This window comes from Euleptes europaea, chromosome 10 (genome assembly GCF_029931775.1).
Source record: "Euleptes europaea isolate rEulEur1 chromosome 10, rEulEur1.hap1, whole genome shotgun sequence".
In the NCBI taxonomy this organism is placed as follows: Eukaryota; Metazoa; Chordata; class Lepidosauria; order Squamata; family Sphaerodactylidae; genus Euleptes; species Euleptes europaea.
Genome location: NC_079321.1, coordinates 73,206,074 through 73,229,388, shown reverse-complemented (window position 1 = coordinate 73,229,388; position 23,315 = coordinate 73,206,074). Strand labels below are relative to the sequence as shown.

The 23,315-nt window shown below is 40.4% G+C and overlaps 1 protein-coding gene across 1 annotated transcript in view; it reads left to right on the top strand.

The window, feature by feature from the left end:
• TRDN (triadin) overlaps positions 1 to 23,315 on the top strand; it is a 139,123-nt gene that overhangs the window by 6,245 nt on the left and 109,563 nt on the right. Inside the window, exon 2 of the mRNA XM_056856720.1 lies at positions 23,100 to 23,306. Coding sequence (XP_056712698.1) covers positions 23,100 to 23,306 — 207 coding nt within the window. The remainder of the gene's footprint in view (positions 1 to 23,099; positions 23,307 to 23,315) is intronic.

Here is a 23,315-nt window from a genome sequence, read left to right as displayed (position 1 = left end):
CAATAGTCTTGTAGCCCAGTCCAGCCTTGTGCAGGTCTACAATCTTGTCCCTGACATCCTTGGTCTTGGTCATGGTGGCTAGTTTGGAATCTGATGGATTGATTGCTTCTGTCGACAGCAGAACCCTAACCCTGACCCTAATCTGGTTGGTTGATAGGGGATCAATACTTATTTCACTCATTATAATGCACATCAATCTCTGACTTTTGTCTTCTGGGTTTTCCTGTTGTTATTCTGTCTCTCACAGCTACAATAAACCTACCGTTAAAATTATGGACTGGTCATTTCTTCGTCAGAGGGCAAACGGGCAAATTCAGCAGGGGATCAAATACTTTTTCCCCTCACTGTAAACACCTAGTTTCTTTAAATGAAACTAAGTCCTCAGGACCAGATGAATTGCATCCATTGGTACTGAACAAACTCACAGATGTCAGGGTCACTGGGAGTGTGGGGGGAAGGTACTTGTGAATTTACTGCAGTGTGCAGGGGGTTGTACTAGATGACCCTGGTGGTCCCTTTCAACTCTATGAAAAGGAAAATAACTTTTACTTTTGCAAGGGAAGCATCTAACTCCTGAACAATTCTATTGAGTATTGTACATTTTAGCAGGAAAAAAAACTGTCCCCAACAAGAATCAAGATTATGTTTTAACAAAAACCACATTACTGAAATAACTTCTTGTTAGAATTTTAAGATGGGCAGATCTGGCTAGTCTGACCTCCTTCATAAAACCAAGGACAGTATCTTACCATTTCCTCCCTGGATCAAATTCATAACTTGTTATTGATGTACGAAGGAAATCCATCCACTGTTGAATTAATGACTTCCTATAACCTACAAGAATTTACCCTCTTGGGATTGTTTTGCCATTTCATTGCATTTGCTGCTAGTAATATGAAATGTATTTATGCTCTGAAGTTCTTTTCTTCATTTTTAGAGCCATTGTACCTTATTATGCTTTTCTGTCTTCAGGAAGCACATTTCCTTCAAGATACATAAAGAAAGCAATCAACAATCCTCTTGAGCCTTATCCTAAGAAAGCTACTGTGCATAGATTTGACTTCTCAATGTAGGATATTTATTTAAGAAACTCATACTGCAACCAAATGTTTCTCAAGAATAAAATACTGGACAATCACACAAAACATCTATAATTATAAACAACAAATAAATGAGCACCAAAAATACCCCCTCAGTTTTCTTTAGCAATAAAAGAAAAAGTAACATTCAGCAAGCACAGCAACAAATCTAATTAAAAACTGTAAAAGGGAGTGGTTAGGGAGGGAAGGCAAAAAAGCTTCCCCTACCAACCATAATATTGAATAAATAAAATATTTTTACCTGTTACCTAATAGTTGTAAGCTAGCTAGTGAATGGTCATTGAGGAGTTCTAAAATTGATACCCTACTGTAGAAAATGTTGTCTAGACATACTTAAACCACTTAAGAATAACTCTGGGATAAAAAGGCAGAATGCTTAGAAAAGTGTCTCAACAGCTTTGTCTTTTTAAGACAATGTTACCAGTACAATAATAAGCTATGTCCCCAATTACCACTTTATAGATTTCTGTCTGTAAACAGAAAAGTACCTGGGATGTTGAACAAACTACTGATTTGGACTACCTTAACCAATGGATTGTATTAAGGTAAATCTGTTCCATTAGTATTTGCTAAGGAAAAATGATCCAGGGAAGCTTTTAAGTGTAGTTGTCTGTAGATTGGTGCAAACAGTGGACTTACAGTAGCTGGACATTGTTGACCTTACCACTGATAAATATATGACTGGGTCAAAAAAAAATCACTCAACTGTGAAAAATGTTAGTGATTAATCTGAATGGATAACTATGTTGAAAGGACCATATAGAAGCAAACAACTGTGTCTGCCTTGCATATATTTATTTGCATGTAATTATGCTCTTTCCTAAATAAACTGTATATGAATAGAAAGCTGAGGAAAAAGAGAGAACAGAAAGGTTAAGGAAAGGAAACAGACCAAGAACAGGGAAAAGCTCTATGCAGGGTCCAAGTGTAGGAGAAACCATATGAATAGGGTTGCCAGCTCCGGAATGGGAAAAACCTGGAGATTTTGGGAAGGTGGAGCCTGAGGAGGGTGGGGTTTGAGGAGAGGAGGGACTTCAATGCCATAGAGTCCACCTTCCAAAGCAGCCATTTTCTCCAGGTGAACCGATCTCTGTCACCTAGAGATCAGTGGTAATCCCAGGAGATCTCCAGCTTCCACCTGGAGGTTGGCAACCATACATATTAATTTGGTATGAAAGGGGTAGGTTGGAGTGCTGGTTAGATAGGAGAGATAAATAATTAAAGTTGTTGAAGGAAATAAAACAGAGTTGTCCAACGGCTGAACAGGAGCCTGTAGAAATGAAGAAAGGTAGAATCATAGAGTTGGAAGGGACCACCAGGGTCATCTAGTTCAACCTCCTGCACAATGAAGGAAATTCACAACTACCTCCTTCCTCACCCCCAATTTGTTTTCAGTCTTGGCTGCTTTGAATTTTTTACTTTGTGATCGAACCCCCAAAATTATTTTATCCGTAGCCAATTTTTTTCATCCTTTAAGGCAAAACTGTTTTTGCTGTTCAAGAGTACTGTCTCATTAAGCTTTGATGGGACAAAGGAAAGGAAGAACACCCTCCCATGGAATCAACTCCAAATAAGAGGTTACAAGAATAACTAAGTAACAACTACCTATAATCTAAGAAGTGAAAAGGGCCTAATTTTTTATAGTGAGTGAAGTAGCCATCTAATTGCAAATTTCTAGTGTTCTTAAGTTTCAGTAATAGGAAAGAAATGAACACAAATAATGAGTTTTTAAATAAATGTTTCTTGAATTGGACCCATGCATATCTTAGAAATCCGTTTTTAAATATAATTGTGATCTATTTTAATTTAAATATGCAGATTATATGCAGATTTTGTTGGTTTGTTGCTACTTAAGATGTATGGATCAACTTCTCAAGCTGAAGCCTGAGAAGCCCATGAGGGTAGGTAAAACAGCACAGAAGTCATGAATGCACAGCGAGGCCATCGGCTGCTAACTGTGTTGTCAGCACTGTACCCAAGGAGAATAGATCTGTACAAATAATTTAAAATGGTAATTGTAGCTGGCAAGCCATCAAGTGAATGTAGCAAAGGAAAAATAGTTGTTCTGAAGCTTGAACAGCAGTTGGCTGGAGGGCTACTAACTTTCAGGGCTGCCCAAAGCTACCACAAAGCCTCCTACAAGGATTCGCTGTGACCTCCCATGACACGCCATCCAGATTTTACCCAATCACTGTATCTAAGCTGATTGCATGACTTGCTCAGCTCCATGGGGAGCCAGGATGACAGGGATCCTGGAATCTTGTCCCTTAGCCCCCCTTTCTTGATAGCCCTTCCAGCTTAAGAACATAAGAATGGTCATGCTGGATCAGACCAAGGTCCATCAAGTCCAGCAGTCTGTTCACACAGTGGCCAACAGGTACCTCTAGGAAGCCCACAAAAAAGACAACTGGAGCAGCGTTATCTTGCCTGTGTTCTACAGCACCTAATATCATAGGCATGCTTTTCTGATCCTAGAAAGAATAGTTATGCATCATGACTAGTATCCATGTTTACTAGTAGCCATGAATAGCCCATGAGCATGTCTACTCCCCTCTTAAAGCCTTCCAAGCTGGCAGCCATCAACACATCTTGGGGCAGGGAGTTCCACAATTTAACTATACGTTGTGTGAAGAAATACTTCCTTTTATCTGTTTTGAATCTGTCACCGTCCAGCTTCAGCAGATGACCCCATGTTGTAATATTATGAGAGAGGGAGAAAAGCTTTCCTCTGTCCACTCTCTCTATACCATGCATAATTTTATAGACCTCTATCATATCTCCCCTTAGCCGCCTTCTTTCTAAGTGAAACAGCCCTAAGTGTTTTAACTTCTCCTCATAGGACAGTTGCTCTAGTCCCTTGAACATTTTGGTCACTCTTTTCTGCACCTTCTCAATCTCTGCAATATCCTTTTTTTTAGGTGTGGTGACCAGAACTATACACAGTATTCCAAGTGTGGTCTCACCATAGATTTGTTCATGGGCAGTATGATAGCAGTGGTTTTATTCTCTTTCTTGTCTAATTATGGCCAGCATGGAATTTGCCTTTTTAACAGCAGCTGTACACTGGGTGGATGTCTCCACCGAGCGATCCACTACCACCCCAAGATCCCTTTCTTGGTCTGTCACTGCTAGCACAGATCCCATCAGTGTATATGTGAAGCTGGGATTTTTTGCCCCAGTATGCATCACTTTACACTTGCTCACATTGAATCTCATTTGCCATTTTAATGCCCATTCCTCCAGTTGGAAGAAATCCTTTTGGAGCTCTTCACAGTCCGATTTTGTTTTAACCATCCTAAATAACTTGGTGTCATCTGCAAACTTGGCCACCTCGCTGTTCACGCCCAACTCCAGGTCATTGATAAACAGGTTGGAAAGCACGGGTCCCAACACAGTTCCCTGAGGGATACCACTGCTCACATCCCTCCATTGTGAGAACTGACCATTGATTCCTCCTCTCTGCTTCCTATTTTTTAGCCAGCTCTCAATCCGTAAGAGGACTTGTCCTCTTATCCCATGACTATGAAGTTTGCTTAGTAGTCTTTGGTGGGGACTTTGTCAAAAGCCTTTTGGAAAACCAAATACACAGTGTCCAAGGCTCATTCCTGTCCATATACTTATTGACACTTTCAAAAAAAATCTAAAAGTTTAGTGAGACAGGAGGACCTACCTTTACAGAAGCCATGCTGGGTTTCGTTCAGTGGGGCTTGCCCTTCTATATGCTTGACAATTCTATCTTTAATAAAGCTTTCCATCAATTTAACTGGAACAGAAGTTAAGCTAACTGGCCTGTTATTTCCTCCCCCACCCCTGGAACCTTTTTTATAAATGGATGTTACATTGGCCATTCTCCAGTCCTCTGGTACAGAGGCTGATCTAAAGGACATGTTACGTATCGTTGTTAGAAGTTCAGCAATTTCTCATTTGAGTTCTTGAAGAACTCTAGGATGAATACTGTCTGGTCCTTGTGACTTGTTAGTTTGCAGTTTTTCTAGACGTTCTAGGACTTCCTGCCTTGTTACCACTATTTGCCCCAGCTCTTCATTCTCCCCTCCCCAAAACCTCAGTTCATTAGAAGGAATCTGTCCTATATCTTCAACAGGGAAGACAGATGAGAAGAATTCATTTAATTTCTCAGCAATTGCTTTAGCCTCCCTTATCATTTCTTTACTCCCATTGTCATCCAATGGTCCAACGGCTTCCCTAGATGGTTTCCTACTCCTGACGTACTTAAAGAATTTCTTATTGTTGGTCTTGGTGTGTTAGCCATATGTCCCTCAAAATCTTTTTTGCATCTCTAATTGTTTCTTGCATTTCCTTTGTGCAAGTTTGTGTTTGCTTTTGTTTGCCTCGTTTGAACAATCCTTCAAGTTTCTGAAGGAAGCCTTTTTCTCTTTCTAATAGTTTCCTTCACCTTATCCATTAGCCATGGTGGTGACCTCTTGGACTTAATACCACCTTTCCTGACCTGCAGTATACAACCTAGCTGAGTCTCTAGTATTGTGGACTTCAGTAACCCCCAAGCCTTTTCCAGAGATTTAATCCTCCTAACTGTTCTTTTCAACTTCCGTTTTACCAGGATTCTCATTTTAGGGAGGTTTCCTCTTTTAAATTGTGTGAGATTTCCCAGGCACTTTCCCACAAACATATAAATTAAATTTGATGCCATTGTGGTCACTCTTGCAGATTGGCTCAACTGCATCCATATCCTGCACTAAGTCGCTGGCAGCAGCACAGAATATTCAGGATCACCCCCCCCCCCCGGTTGGGTCCATGACCAACTGTTCGAGAGCACAGTCCCTGAGGATGTCTAGAAATTTTATCTCTTTGGCTTCTCTGGAGCATGCATTTATCCAGGCAATATGAGGATAGTTAAAGCCTCTCACTATTACTACTTCATCTCCTTTGCATGCTTCCCTGATTTCATTCTCCATCTCTAGATCACCCTGAGCTGTTTGGTCAGGGGGCCAATAGAATGTCCCCAGTACTAAATTACCTTTGGGGTCCTGAATCGTCACCCACATGGATTATTTGGACTAGTCTGCCCTTTTTATTGTTTCTATTTTATTAGACACTATGCCTTCCTTGATATACACAGCAACACACCCTCCAAAACACCTTTCCCTGTCATTTCCACCAAGCCTATGGTTGAGGGCAGCAACAGTTTCCATCATAGTTAGCCTTCCTCCCTTTCTTCCTTCTCTTCCATCAGATTGTTGATAGGGGACCCTGATTGCTCTTCCCAGGCTGAATGCTGGAAGGAGGGCCTCCTTGTTTTAAATTCGGAACGGTTGGTTTAAATTTAGTATTTTATTTTATTATTTTATGGTGTTTTACTTGATCTTAGCCACCTTGAGCCTGGCTTTGGCTGGGATAGAGGGCAAGATAAAAGCCCAAAAATAAATAAATAAATTTTAAAAAGCATCACGCAACTAGGGATCTGCAAAGGAAAGTAGATTACCACTGCCACTGCAACTCTTCCCCCATTCCTCTCAAGATGTCAGTTGTTAAGGTATTACTTTGCTCCTTCCCTCCAGTTCACATTTGTCCTCACCACTGGACAGTCTGAAGTCACTTACGGTAATATTAGTTCTACTGCTGGTGTTAAGTAGGTCTGGCTGTGTAAATTGCATTAGTGGGAGACCACTGGTAGCCATAATTAAGCAGCTCTCTTGGATGAAGAACAATGTATAAATGCAGTAAATAGATTTTATCATTCTCATAGACCTTTTTTCTCAATATTTCATTTTGATATTCCTTTCTGCTGATTAAAGCCATTGCTTCTCATATTCTCAATGGTCATGGTGAACAAATATCACAACTTTCCCATCATTTACAATCTGGCATGCTTATTCTCCAAGACTGAATGTACATTGCCAGTTCCTTTCAGTAATTTATTTGTTCAATGCATTTAAATTCTGCCTCTCTGGAAGTCTTCCCAAGACAGGTACCCAGGTAGCCTCATAGATCTAAACCCTCAAAGCTGGTATACGTAGTTCCACAGTGTAGTTAAAATGTAGTTCCACAATCTTCTTCAAGACCTGTTTGCAACCTCCTTGAATTTCTTATCTGCAAATCAAATAAGTAATGAATTGTTCATTATTTTTTCGGTCTGCTGATTACACAATTTCCCTTAAATTATCCAATCAAGGTATCATTCAATCAAGAAATAACTAAACAACACATGTTGAGATTTTGACACTCACCATGAACTGCTCTGAATGTACTGAAGATAGTAAATGTTATTTAAAAAATTATATTATGGTGAGGACATTTGAGTTTTGTGTTGTGATTTGCAGTTACCCAAAGTGACAGAAAGCATCAAGGTTCCTTGCATAGATTACTTGTTACAAATTATTGTGAATAGAAGTTAGAATAGAAAAAGATGAAGAAATGCATGAGATAGCTGGCATGACCTTTTGTTACAGCATGTCATATTTGTCTTCAAAGCTTACAGTATACACACACACACATCCATATGGTTGCCACATCTTACATTACACATAGATAGTTCATTAGTATTCTTGGCCATATTCTCATTTGAGTCCAGATTTATTTGTTAATGGAATAATCCTTGTTCTTTTAGTAATCTTTTATTTACTACATCAGCTGCCTTGCAAAGAAGTGATAATGAGATTTGCTTCAGTTTAAAATGTAGGATCAGGTTGAGTAATTCTATGGAATTCATATACTTTGTTAATATACTGTTTCTCCTTCACACACACCCCTTCTTTCACCTCTAGACTTTAGCAAAATTATGTCAGGGTACATGGTTCAACTGTTTTGGTGGGAACAAGCCTTTAGAAAAAAAAACCTGGAAGACCACTTTGCATTAGATTCAGGTAACATTCCTACAGAATTTGCAGACTTCAGTGGTTCTGCTACTAAAAATGACCTGGAAGATCTATGATTAGGGTCTCCCATGTTTTTTAAAAGGATAAAAGCAACTACAGAAGTACCATTTTGGATCTGTGCTATGGTGCTGTCGGAGGAGATTTTCCAGGGCAAATTGTCCCCTTCCAAATGACATTTTTCTCCATGAGGCAAAAAAGTATCCTTTTAACAGCTTCAGGTAGGTTGGTGAGACACTTTAGTGGACAGTGGTGACTCCTATCTAAATCCCCACCTATTTAGCCCTTTTTAGCTCTTAAAATGCACAGGAGAATTGATCTATGTCATGTCCAGTTTGGCCCATACAAACCCATGAGTAATTTCTGAATTATAACCTATTTTAAGGCAAAATAAAACTGTGAGTTCAATCTCCCTGATGATTTTGCTTTGCAGTTTTGATAGCCCATTTGCTACTAATTTTCTTGTATTGCATATAGAAGGCTCTTCATTATTACCCCAAATAATTTAGGTAAGATGTTTTCTGGATTTTTTCCTCAAGTCATAATTATTTCATTTTTGAGCTCTTTAAGGAAATACATAGCAGAGAGTGAAAACGTGAGATGTCTCCAGTGTAACAATAACCTGAAGGAGGTTGCAGTACTATTGTAAATACTCAATTTCAACAAATGTGGACATACACATTTTTTATGATTATTGCTTATCTGATTAATGTCAAAGAGCAACACTATTTATATAGCAGGAAAGGAAATTAATAAAGAAAGGTTACATGATGAATGACCACAATCTGGTAGCTTGAGAAATATAGAGCCTTAAGATGAATAAATAAGTAGACATTTGAATATTATTATGAATAATATTAAGATGCTGATATCATCACACTGACAAAGTTATTATCTGGAAACTTTTATATTAATATGAACTTCAGAATAATACTTGCAACTTAGGAATGGATCACAGTGGATATTTTAAAATTACAAAAGCAAAGTTTTGTTGTATAATCTTTGTCATCAAAATTCTGTCCAATCTGGACTGGATCTAGAATAGCCACACTCAATCTTTCCCTTGCCTAGACAGACTGTAGGCATATTAAGAAATTTAAAAAAGCAAAAATTCTTAGTTGCTCTGTGCTGTGCACTACAACTAAATGTACTATCACTATGACAAAGAATTGCTGAAGATTGCTTTAAAACACTAGAAACATACAAATCTTACCACTCAAACACTCTGGCCCTATTTTAAGTGACAACTGCTGTTTCAGGAGAAACTTCTGTGTGCTTTGCGCAGGCCTCTGAAAATCAATTAACATACCTAATTATCAACGTGGCCAAATCTGTGGATACTTAAAATCAGAGACTGAAGCCATGAGCAGACAAGGCAGATCTTTGTACAAACCAGAAGAAAGCCCTAGTTTGCCAAAAAAAATTGAAATGTAAAGAACAAAGATTGGAGGGGGGAATTAATCTCCCCAAATGATAGAAACAGCACCTGTAGTTTTAAGAAATGAATGCCCTCAGTGTCCAATGCTAGGCAACCACAACATTGTTGGCCACCTTCAAGCTTTCATTTCTGCCAGTAAAAAGTGAGGGAAAGGCAGGATCTTTCCAGGGCTATTTTGACCTTTGAGTAGGGATGCCAACCTCCAGGTACCAGCTGGTGATCGCCTGTTATTACAACTGATCTCCAGCCAATAGAGATCAGTTCACCTGGAGAAAAATGTCCGCTTTGGCAATTGGACTCTATGGCATTGAAATCCCTCCCCTCCCAAACCCCACCCTTCTCAGGCTCCGACCGGTGGCAAAGGGGGACCTTGGCAGCCCTACCTTTGAGAGAAGACTCAACAGGGCCAGGACCAGCAGCAATCATCAGGCAACTTGCTACCTAGGGTTGCCAGGTCCCTCTTCGCCATCGGTGGGAGGTTTTTGTGGCGGAGCCTGAGAAGGGCGGGGGTTGGGGAGGAGAGGGACTTCAATGCCATAGAGTCCAATGGCCAAAGCAGCCATTTTCTCCAGGTGAAAAACAAAATTATTTTTGTTTATTACGTAATTGAGCTGGAATCATCCCCAAAAGCATAAATTTAGGATTTAAGTCAAAATTCGTCTGAAGAGTAGTCATAATCTCATTATGTATTTGCTTCCAGTATTTCTGAGCTTTTTTACAAGTCCACCATTGATGAAAGAAAGTCCCTTCAGTCTCTGAGCATTTCCAACAATTCGCTTGATTAGATTTATACATCTTTTGCAAGTCTTTTGGCACAAAGTACCACCTATAAAACATCTTATACCAATTTTCTCGAACATCTTGAGATCTAGAAAATTTTATTTCGGATTTCCACATTTTCTCCCACTCAATCATTGGAATCATTTCACCAAAATTTTGCATCCATTTAACCATATATGTTTTCACTTGTCCTTCTGCCGTTTCCATGGTTAGTAACATCTTGTAAATTTTAGATAGTAAATGATCTTGTGATTTTGTTATTATTTGTTCAAAGTTTTTCAAATTGTTGTCTTTATGATAGTCAGATTTTAAACCATGTAATACTTGATGATATGCCAGCCATGATATTTTGATATTTTCTTCTTTTAATTCCTCAAGAGATTTAATCTGTCCATTCTTCTTTATTAAGTCTCTGTATCTCAAAAAGTCATTAGATTTCTGACTTTCAAAGTCCATATATGCTTCTGTTGGAGACATTAGTCTAGGAGCTTTCAGGCTAAGAGATGGTTTCAATAAATTCCATGTTTTAATCAGATGGTAAAAAGCAGATTCCCGAGACACAATCTTTGGTAAATTCTTGATGTCTTTAGACCAAAGCCAATAATGAAATCCTTTCTCTAAAGAAGCTTTCTCCAGTCTAATTGTTCTACTTTCAGGTTGAACTATCCAATCTGTCACGGCCAATAGTGCTGCAGCTTGATAATACAAAAACAAATTTGGTAATGAAAGTCCTCCTCTTTCTTTAGCATCTTGTAAAACCGCAAATTCAACTCTGGGTTTTTTGCCTTTCCAAACAAATTTGTTAATACTTCTTTGCCATTTTGTTATCATTGTTTTATTGTTTTCAATTGGTAATGTCTGGAACAAAAAATTCATTCTTGGTAACACATTCATTTTAATTGTTGAAATTCGGCCTAGCCAAGATATTTGAAGTCTATCCCATCGTTCCAAGTCCTTCTCTATTTTCATCCAAGCCTCTTTATAATTTAGATTGAACAATGAATCGTTGCCAACTGGGATTTTAATTCCTAGATATTTAACACTTTTTTTTTTGAGTCGGACATTGTAGAATCTTTGATAATTCTGATTTTTCTTTATTTGACAAATTAAAGGAAATCATGTCCGTTTTTTGTTGATTTAGTTTGTATCCTGTGTAATAGCTGAATTGATCAATTTGATGTTTTATTTCAGCCATGGACTGCGTTGGGTCTTGACATATCAATACTACCTCATCTGCATAACTCCTGAGTTTGTATTCCTGATCTTCATATTTAAGTCCTTTAATTTTACAATTGAGTCTTATTTTATTAGCTAGAACTTCCATCGCCAAGTTAAACAACAAAGGTGATAGGGGACAACCTTGTCTTGTTCCTTTCTTGATTTCAAATTTGTCTGTTAACATTCCATTAATCAATAATATTGCATTCTGTTTGATAAATTGCCTTTATACCCATCATAAATTCTTCCCACAGTCCAAATAACATACTACTGCAGTTAGAAAATTCCAAGACACAATTTCAAATGCCTTCTCTGCATCCAAGAATAACATAACAGCCTTTTTCTGGGTCATTTTGATGAAATTCATAGCAGCAAGTACCACTCTTACATTGCCCTTTAATTGTCTTTTCAGAATAAAACCTGTCTGATCTGGATGTATTATTTTTTGAACACATTTTTGAAGTCTCTCTGTTAAAATGGATGTTAAAATTTTATAATCCACATTGAGCAAAGATATCGGTCTGTATGCCTTCGGGGAATGTTTCTCTTTTTCGTCTTTAGGAATTAAGAAATATGTGCTTCTTCCCAAGAACCTGGTATCTGACCCTCCATAATTATGTCATTATAGACTTTTTTAAGAGGTGGAATCAAAATATCTTGAAATGTTTTATAATAAATGGCAGTCAACCCATCTGGGCCAGGAGCTTTATCTAGTTTCAATTTTTTGAAAGCATCAACTAGTTCTTGGGTTGAAATCTTTTGATTCAATATTTTTCGGTCATCATCAGAGAATTTTTGCATGTGTGCAGATTGAACATAATCTTCTAAACCTGTTTGATTAGTGTCGGTGTTTTGATAAAGTTCTGCATAAAAATTCCAGAAGACCTCTTGTATGTCCTCTTCTTTATTGGATGGGCCGTTTTCTTTTAGAACCTCAACAATTCTTTTTTCAGATTCTCTCTTTAATGTGTTCGCTAACAATTTACCAGGTTTATTAGCTTATTCAAAGTATTTTTGTTTCACAAATCTCAGCTTCTTTTGTAGATCTTCATATTCCTTTGTAGCAATCCTGAATTTTAACTTAGAAATTTCTTGAAAGGTCTGTTGGTCACTTGAAGCATGGTGTTTCTCTTCTAACTGACGTAATTGCTGGTATAAGTCATTTAATGTTTGTTCTCTATCTTTTTTCAATTTAGATGTTGTCGCAATTAGTTTTCCTCTTATGTAAGCTTTACTCGCATCCCACGCGGTTCTATGGTTAACTTCAGAAGACGTGTTTGTCTCAAAAAAGAATTTAAAGTCCTTTCCACATTGCTCCATTACATCTTTTCTTTGCTGGATATTATCATTCATCCCCCATCTTCAGTCCAATCCTAGGACTCAGCAAATTCAGTTCCATAGGATTGTGATCCGCATATGTTGCAGGCAGAATATTGATTGCTCCTATTCTGTTGAGCAAGGAACTGGAGAGCCAAATCATATCAATTCTCGAATATGCCTTATGCCTATTTGAATAGTAAGTATAGTCCTTTTCTTTTCGATGCGTGTATCTCCAAGCGTCTACAAGTTTCTAGTCATCCATATATTGAATGAACACTTTCGGTATTTTTCCTCCTTTGTGTGGAACAGATTTGTCTAATTTGATATTCCTCACTCCATTCATATCTCCCACAATTAATAATTCTCCTTGTTGAAAATGATTCAGTTCTTGAAAGAATGTAATAAAGAACTGTTCTTTGGCTTGATTTGGTGCATAAATATTGGCTACTGTGAATTTCTGTCCATTGGCGCCTTGTACAAGTAAGATAAAATATCTGCCTTTATCATATTCATTTGAATCTATTACCGACAGCTTATTAGTTTTGATGTATATGGCCACTCCTCTCTTTTTGTTCGATGAAGAGGATGTATACAAAGTTCCTAATTTTTTACATTTTAAAAATCCAATGTGTGATTGTTTGATATGAGTTTCTTGAAGACAAATGATGTCTGAGGCAGTTTTAAGGTTTGTAGAATATTTTATTTCTTTTAGATGGGGAATTTAAACCGTTCTTAACCACTACACTGTTCTTAACCACTACACCACGCTGGCTGATGACCCTCCTCCTTCCTCCTTGCTACTACTATCTCCCAGTAATCAGTTTTTGTTCTGAGGGGGAGAGAGGGGGACATTGCTTACTTCTTATTAGCCAGAGAGTGTTATGTGGAGATTATTTTTCTCCTTCTCAGGTAAGAAATATGACACTAGAAGCTTCTTAAAATTAACAAAGAGAACAGGGAGATTTATTAAACAGTTGTAAACCTTTTTGCTGTAAAAAGGGCAAGGTTAGTGACCACTGGATTTTAGATGCCCCATTCAAAACCTGAAACACTTGAATACTGAAACAATTAACATTTATTGAGAGGGGAGGGGAACAGTAAAGTCAAACTAGAGAGTGAAACAAACAGTAAGGATAAAAATTATATTAACCCATCCCAAAGTCAGTGGGCAAAGGGGAGGAAGTCTCTTTAGTCTCTGGGTTCTGACTCACAAACTGCAGACAGGTTCCTCTTCTCCTCACAGTTCCTGAGAGAAACCACCTCTCCTCACAGTCACAGCAAAGTCCCCGTGACGCTCAGAACGAAAGACTCAGTCCAGAAAGTGGCCACTCTTCTGCCAGCTGGTGTTCTCTGTGTCCCTGGCTGTTTTCTTCTCTAGAGATTCGTCTCTCAATTCCCCAGAACATCAGGAGGAAAAAAACCCCAGCTTCTCCTGTAGCTGTGCCTCCATCTTGGAGTTCTCTCCCCTCCTTTCTTTCTTCCTGTTCCCAGGCCCAAAGCCTTTTTTCCCAGCCTCCCCTGTAATAGGCCCCTCCCTCTAGAGGCCAGTGCTTCTAGATTAGTGTTTCATAACTTTGCAAGTCAAACAGGGCAATACACTTTTCAACATAAATACAATTTTTTACAAGGCTTACACAGTATTCAAAAGATGAATTTTGAGGGGAAACACCAAAACCATATATATATATATATTTACAAGATTCACTTCAGAGATGGTCAAATGGCTTAGATTTTACAAAATCACACTTCTTAGTTACAGTTTACAGCTTCAGTTCATTAATTAAATTCAGTTCTTAGATTTTCCAATAGACTTTCCTTTACCAGACTCTGCTGCTAAGCTATCAGGAAAGGTAGAGATTAAAAACCTCTCTTTCCCAGAGAACTCAGAAGTATAGAGAATCCTCCTTGACTCTCTCTTCCTGTTCTCACTACTGAACTACCGCACTCCAGTGGCAGTAATCCCTTAACAGACCCCTGTAATTGGAATATTTCCTTCTCTAGAGCCCATTCCCTCTTTGTTACCTGAGAAAGGGCCCTTCTCCTCCCAATCTCAATCCTGTCACACCACAGGTTGTGCTTTTACACAGTTTAGCCAAACTGAACCCTAAGGTTCACAGAGTCGTTCACAGCTTCTTCTCACACAGGTTACCAAGCTTAGACTCCTGTCTTTCAGTCAGAACTCAGAGAGTGAGCCTTCAAGCTCTGCCCACTCCTTTTCTCTCAGCTTCTTCTGAAGATTAACCTCTCGTCTGTTGCACCCCCACAAGTCCTTGAGTGTCCCCTGCTTGTCAAAATACCTAATTCTCAACACTATATCTAATTCACTTAAATCTGGATATTAAACCATGGTGAGACAATACAGATCTTTCTACAAACCTGATAAAAGCCCCAGGTTTGCAGAAATTCTGAAATCTAAAAAAAATACATTGGGGAGTTAAAAAAAAATCATGGAAGCAACACCTCTTGCTTTAAGAAAAAAATGTCCTCAGTGGCAACCACAATAGTACTGCTGGCCTTCAAGGGTTGGTTTCTGCTGTAAAAAGCAGAGGGACTGGGCAGGGCTCTTTGTGGGGAGGACTCATCGGGACCAGGACCAGAAGCAACAATCAGGTGACTGGATACCACTTGACTTGCATGACTCATCCAGGCCTGGCTGCTTGCTACTGTTCTACTGTAGCCAACCAATAGAAAACCTATGCTGATACATACACCACAGTATAAACAAAACAACCAGCACGATGGCAAATTGTCTATAAGTTATAATGTAACAATTTTCCTGTAAATTAATAAACCAAAGATTCATCTACCATTCATAATAGAGTATTTGTCAGGCACCGGCCTGGGAAAGGCGCCCAGTGGTTAGGCCAGGTGGAGTTTCAAGGTCTCACTATTGTTTAGTCTTTAATCCTTCCTGGGAAAGAGTGTTATCTGGGGGTTGCCCTGGCAACAAATAGTCATCCTAAAAGTTTACTTTCGCCTTTATATTACCCATACCTGTAGTTTTCCTTCCATTAGTATCCTTCCATTAGTATCCTTCCAAGTCAATATCTGTAACTTGCTGTATATTTCCTAATAAACCAACTTTCGTAGGAAGACCTGCCTGGAAGTCTTTTTGTGGGATTTATCTGGTAAGCCCAGAGCTGACATTAGGATACTAATCCCTCAAAATCTTTCAACATTCCGCCGTACCTCCTGCGAACGCGCCCTGGCAAGGGCTGCTGGGGAGGACCTCCAGCGATCGCTCTTGGAGGAAGCGCGCCACTCTCATCAGGAATCCCATCAACTGGCAGGGTTGGTTGCCTCGCAATGGGTCGCCCTTGAAAAAGCGGCGGCCGTGGAGTCGTGGGAGGCCGTACACCGTGCCCGGGAGGAAACCCGTTGGCTCGCCGTTCTCCTCAAAGAGGCATGGCTAGCCCAGCAGGACGCTACTCTGTTTACCCGACTAGTCGCCTGAGACTGTGTGTTAAGCGGGAGCAAAATACTACTGGAAGGAAATAATCCGCACATTCAAAATCCCGCACCCCATTCCCTCATGGCGGAACAGCTGGGGGGGGGGAGTCCTAACCAACACCGCTTTTGCCAGGAGGCAAAAAATGCCGCCGCCAAAGCGCTCCTGTGTCTGCTTGACGTGCCGGCGAATACGGCTACCAAAGCCATCGTCCTGCAGAAGTTGGAGGAGGATTTCAGCTGCTCTGTTCCCGTGGATCTTGCGCAACAGGCGTTGCCGCTGCTCACTAACTGTGAGGAACTTTTGCTTTTGTTGGAACAGGGGGCCAAAAAACTTTTTTCCAAAGCGGCCGCTGTCCCTGCTGCCAAGTTGGCGGCTGCTCAGGCTGAGGTGTTTGCAGCCGCACAGGTGCCCTCGCCCAGGTGGCATCCAAGCCCCCCGAAAAAATGCCTAGGATGGTGGGGGGGGGGAAGAACAGATATTGACTTGGAACTTAGCAAGGATACTAATGGAAGGAAAACTACAGGTATGGGTAATATAAAGGCGAAAATAAACTTTTAGGATGATTATTGGTTGCCAGGGCAACCCCCAGATAACATTTTACCTAGTAAGCCCAAAGCTAACAGTATTATGTAATAGAGTAATAGAGTAAATTTCCTGCATTGTGCAAGGGGTTGGACTTGATGACCCTGGTGGTCCCTTCCAACTCTATGATTCTACGAGTACAAATAATTCAATCAGTTTAGTGCATATATAAAGCCAATGCTTTTTTATACAGTCTTGCACTCTGTAAAACAAGATCTTTGAATCTCTACTCAGTGAGACTAATGAAGGGCATTCAGCAAGATTGATAAGAAAGACTTATTATAAAGTGAAACGAGGAAACATCCGGCGATCCCGTTTCTGCAGCTGTGGAGATTGATACATTACATTGTTTGGGACTTTTGCTCCATTGGAAACAGATGAATCACTCCTTCGTGGAGACTTCTGAACTGTTTGCCTTTAATCTTGTATAAAGGAGCATTGGCTTTATCTATGCACTTCACTGATTGAATGATTTTGTACTCTATTATGAATGGTAGATGAATCTTTGGTTTATTAATTTACAGGAAAATTGTTACATTATAATTTATAGACCATTTGCCATCGTGCTGGTTGTTTTGTTGCTACTGTTCTACAGCAGCCACCTCATGAAAGTCAATGCAGTGTAGCGGTTAGAGGTTCATACTAGGATTTGGGAGACCTTGCATTGAATCTCCACTCCGCCATGACATGGGCTAGTCACACACTCTCAGCCAAACCTACCTCACAGGGTTGTTGTGAGTACAAAATTGGAGAAGAGGAGAATCATGCTCGCTGCTTTGTGTTTCCATTGTGGAAAAATATGGTGTATAAATGAAGTAAGAAAACAATCAATATAGTGTGGGGGCAGATGAAACGTAGTTTGGTGGGTGGGAAGGAGAAAAAAAAGCAGGGAAGGGTGAGGGTATGGGGATTGTCAGCTGAGGGGAAAGAGGAAATAGTGGGAGAAGGTATACATGGGAAAATCAGGTTCTTTACACTAGTCATTTTGGGTTCCCCGCCATGCAACAGGCACTGTACAACTGGGCTTGGCCCAGTAGGTTTGCCAGGTCATGGGGGGTGGGGACTGGCACACTGGTGTCACACTGACATGCTGATGTCAATGGGTCACTCTAGAATTTTGCAAAAACTCTCTGGTAAAACCACAGAGTTTTTGCAATTCCTACAGCATCCCATTCTACAGCAAATCCTACAGCATGCCAGTCTTCACTGGAAGTGACATCTGTGCCTTGGTGTGATGACTGACACTTCCCCATTTTCCTCCATTTCCTTCCACCGGCACCTGAATCACTGGCAGGAAAGGAAACTGGATTACTGGGAGGTCCCCCTCTCCTGGTAATCCTATGGCCCAGTGCTAGCACTGTGCAACTGTTTTCCCTGGGTAGAGGCTGCCAGGAAGAAGGAAGGGGGAAAGATGAAAGGGAGACAGATAAAGGTAGGTTGGCTGGTGGGTGGGTGGAAAGAAAGGAGGAAAAGGGAAGAGGCTATGGGGACGTTCAGGGAAGCGAACGAGAAAAATAGTAGGTCAGGTCAGGGGAAAATGTGACGTTCCCCGCAAGTCCTTGCAGGTCCCCTGCTTGTTTCTGCCTGTAATCCAAGGGTTTTTAATCCTCCTTTAGATCTATTGCTTCTTTAGATCTATTCAATATTTCTTCCTACTGAAAAGAAAGGGTGCCATTAAGAATACTTGGACCATCTAGTGTTAATCTTCCTGATCTCTTGCCCCCTGCAGAGATTACTGCTCAAAGGTGATGTAGCTACAGATGAAATATACTGTACGCAATCTCCCACTAAAACCTGCTATTTTGTTCTCTAAGTATTTGAAACCCGAGGTTTAAAACTTTCCTCTCTTCACAGTCATTTAGAGTAGAAATGACTGTGCAGTACTATACAATACACCCAGAATTACGTGAGAGTATTTTGACAGGATCGACAATACTGTCTGAAGACTTTTGGATGCTAATCCCTTTTTCCTAGTTGTAATGCTTGAATAAGCTGGTATTCATAAAAGCACTTCCACAAAATCCTGTACAATAGAAACAGTTGCATAAAAACAGAAGACCAATACGTCTTATAGGAACAACATTCCTCTTCATATACATCGATACTAAACCAAGGATTTAAAAAATAAAATCTAATTTCAGTGGGCCACAAAATTACGTGTGCAATAGTTTTTAAAGGAGACTTCAGTTTCGGTTATTATTATTTTTGCTGTATTTTTTTCTTAGGGAAACGTTAAAGGTTGGGGGCTTCAAGGGTTAGAAAGCTAGGTTTCCAGTCAGGATAGCTCAGTTCCGTGCCACAGACTTCTTGGGCATCATTCTAGGGCTTCTGTGGAAAGCCTGTAAATAAAACTGGTTTTAGGATGTTCAGTTGTGGTTGCTGTTTAACTTGTGGGAAAATCACGGAGCTCTTGAAAAAGTCTATCTACGCGGTTTACATTTTTCCCTTTCTTGTGGAATACATTTGCATTAAAATAGTTAACTTTAAAAAAAGAGCTTTTCTTGCTGCTTCATTCTCAGTTAAAGTAATCAGTCCTCACAATAGATTGATGTGGAAATTATGATATCACAAAGGTAGGATTATGGCTCCAGGTGGATGTAAGCAGTTGGGTCTGATGAACTCTTTATAAAGGAAGATCTTGTTTCCATGTAAATGCCTTTTTTTAAAAAAAAGAAGAGAAAAGCACCAATTGTTTCTAAGAGTGTTTTGTGAAGTTTCCTTAAAGTCTCCCTCCTGCTATTTCTGCTGTGTAGATTTTTCTCACACAAAGTCCCACTGTTAGGCCTTTATGCATGGAGCTGTTTTTTTTGTAAATACTTCTGCATGGTTTCTGTTAAATCCAACTGCCAAAAAGAAAATGTACTTTTTTGTCCATAGCTATGGATGAATCTTATTCTGCATCATTCCTCTTTGAATTTTAAGACAAACTCCTCTGCAAGTGATATAAATTAAAGAAGCTACATATACTGTGTTACTTACATCTCTAGCCCATTTAACCCTATATAGTCTATTCTGACTGGCATGAACTCTGCTATGGCACTTGGAAGATGAAATTTGGAATTTTCAGCATGCAAAGCAATGAGCTCTACCCCTAATTTACAAAATGCTTGGGCAGATACCATATCTTGGTAAAATTAATGTATGTCCAATGGAAGGGAGATCACACTCACAGGCTACATCCCAAATCTCAACACATAGATTGGGTCATATGCACATGTTTCTGCAGAGTACAGAACATGCCTACAATGTCGTTGCACATATGGTACAGCTCACAGGCTCTGTGCAAATGACCCATAGAGGTTATTAGGCTGTGAGCAAGCATGACCCCAATCCCCCAACCAAAATCCTTAAGTGTTGGAGTCCCCGCACCTTGAAAACACAGCTCACCTCAGAAAAGGAAAAAGTGGGAGGGAGATTCTCCACTTGTGTGTGATTCTGTGAACACTGTTGAAACAGATGTGAAAAGATGTTAAGGGGGGGAGTTCTTGTCTGGGCACTTTCCCCCCTGCTGCTCTGATGTAATATCAATATAGCATCCAGTCTCCCAAAATACTAGTCAAATTCACAGAGAGAGGCAGTGGAGCCTAGGATCAGGCACTTGCTTGCCCCCTCCATGGGTAACTCATCACCCAAATGCAGGGGGGGCAGGGAAGTGAATGCACGACCCTTGCCTCCGCTGCCTCTCTCTGCTATTTTGATTAGTATTTTGGAAGATTTGATATATCGATACTCCATCAGAGCAGCAGAAAAAAAATGTGAAGGGTGTCCAGAGAAGGAGGCGGCCATGCCCACCTCCTGGGGCATTGCGGAGGGGATGGCTGAAGGCTGGCTGGAGAAGTTGGAGAATGGAGGTGTATCAAGGCGTGGGAAGATCGACCCATGGCTGAACTATGCACCTTCTGGTAACTGAGATAAGCTCGGAATAAAACTTACTTCTGGGATAAAACAGGGATTGGAAAACCCAGGGAAGTCATGGTATGGAAGCGAGCTGAGCCCCCAGGGAGGAGAACATCATAGGTCATTTATGCATGGGAGTTTTACCTGAGGTTCGTTGTTTGCTGGACTCACACTTTCCTGTTGAGAATCTCTGCACCAGCAGTCTCCAAACTCAAATCAAGTCCCGCCCCTTTAAATGCTGCTTTGTAACTGGCTTACTTTGTAGAGCTTACTGTGAGAGACCCCCCCCCCCAAACCCAATTGCTGCATAAAAAAGCATTTTAAGAACAAAAAACAAAAACGGTGCAATCTGAAAGGGGGGGGGGAGATAAATCCAAGCCTCCGTTTTAAAAAGCCTTTCTTCTGCTCAGAAAAAACTCCAAAGAAGCAGGAAGTATTTGAATCCCCACTTCTTTACACACTGCTTTGTAATTGGCTGTGAGAGAAAACAAGCTTGCGTGTCCCGTGCTTTACCTTATGCACAAAGATTTCACTCGGGCTGAGCTCAGGGGAGAGGGAAGAATAGGGTTAACAGAGGAATGGGAAGTCCTGGGATTTGTGATGGCAGCGAGGTCATCTCCAATGGACGGAAAACTCATGCATAACTCCGAGACAGACCAAGGAATAACTCCGAGGCAGACCAGGGGCAAACATGAGTGAAAGTACCCATGCATAAATGACCATACATAACACCCGCGGAGAACCAAGACAATCGCGGGAGAATCGTGAGACAAACCAACCGAGCATCAACGACCTTAGTCTTTAAGGTGCTACTGGACTCTTGCTCTTTTCTACTGCTACAGAGACTAACATGGCAACCCATCAGATCAGATCAGAAATTCTGAGTGCTATTGAATGCTGGAAATTGTAACAGCTGGTTTAATTCTATTTACTGTATTAAAGAATAGGTTTGATTCAGTTGATTCAGGGAAGGAAAAAAGCTCCAAAACTTCAGCCAGTTGGAACTGTGAAGAGACTGGCAATGGAGCACGGCTACCGCTGGCTAAGGCCAGAAATGACGCGAGGGGGGCTGCCGCCAAAATTTGTGTGTGTGGGTATCTGTTGTGCCTCATATACAAATATTGCTTAAAAGCCCTGCTGTTGAGAAAAAGAGCTCTTTGGACAGGAGAAAATGTCCACCCCTATTTTAGCTAACCCTTCCTCTGTGTTGTTTTAATTTTAGCAACATGAAATATTAGATAGTGAAACCGGAGACTGCAACTACTCCCTTGAGCTGTGTGCAGTGTATGATGTTCACAACTGCTAAAAAAGAAATTATGCTAAATAGTTTGAGGTTTAAAAATGTACCTCTCAATTAGTCAGTAGACAGGTGGCAATGACTTGCTTGAAATTGCCATATTGGCTCATCTTACTATGTTTTTCTTGTCAAGGGTTTAGGGCACTGGTTCCCAACCAGGGGTCTGTGGACCCCCAGGGGTCCGCGAGAACTAAATTAAGGTCCATGAAAAAAAGTTATAAAGCCATAATAAATTAATATTTTCAATTAAAAGTTCTCTATTATAAAAATATATATTCAAATATTATTCTAAGTTTAATGTTTAACTAACAGTTATGATTAAAGTTTATTTTCAAATTCTTGGAATTTTTATTTTGAACCTTGGGGTCCCTGCACCGAACAAAAAAGCCCTAGTGGTCCCTGGTCAAAAAAAGGTTGGGAACCACTGGTTTAGGGGCACCCCCCAATTCCCACTAGGGCAGAACCTGAGCCACTGTGGAGCAGTCAGTTGCCTGCTAGGTGGCAGTGTTTCGGCCATGGCCGGACCCCACTGGCTACTCAGCCAGGGGCCAACAGCAAGAACATGGGCAAACAGAGCAACAGGGATCAGGAGATGGTTTCAGAGGGTAGCCGTGTGGGTCTGCAGTGGAAGAGCTATATTCAAGTCCAGTAGCAGCTTAGATACCAACAAGGTTTTCAGGTTATGAGCTTTTGAGAGTCAAAGCTCAGTTTGTCAGAGACCTTATTATCACAGGTAAGGGCACATCTGGGCAGCTGTAATTCTGGGGACTGAATGAGCTGTTTCACTACTTCTTGTAGTATAAACATATAAAGGACCAGGAGGGCAATTATGGGGTTAAGACAGGGAACAAGGAAGTATGAGGTTGGGACTACAAACCCATCAGCTCACCAGCTCTTGAGGGAAGGCCCATCTTCCTGTAGAAGCCAGGAGGCCGTGTGGTTGCACTTTATATTACTGTATTCTTATTATGATTGTTGTTTTTAAACTTCGTTGTAAGCTGTGTTGGGTCCCTTTTGGAGAGAAAAGTGTTTAAAGGGTCCTGCCGGTAAAATGTTACTTTCTGTATTGCGCCTTAAGTTTTCATAAATGTTATAGCTTAGAAGAGTATTTAATGTTGGGAGGTTCAATGCCAAAAGCATTTACTTTGTCTCTCTTATTTATTAGGTCCTGTATCCACCACTACAGTGATAGACAGCAAGAATGGAGCTGTCCCCATGCCACACATGAAAGTGTCCAAAAAGTCAGTTTCAGAAGACTTTGTGACAACATTCAGCTCGCCAGCAGCATGGCTACTTGTTGTTGCACTGATTGTTACCTGGTCAGCTGTGGCTATTGTCATGTTCGATTTGGTGGATTACAAAACCTTGGCAGGTAAGACTC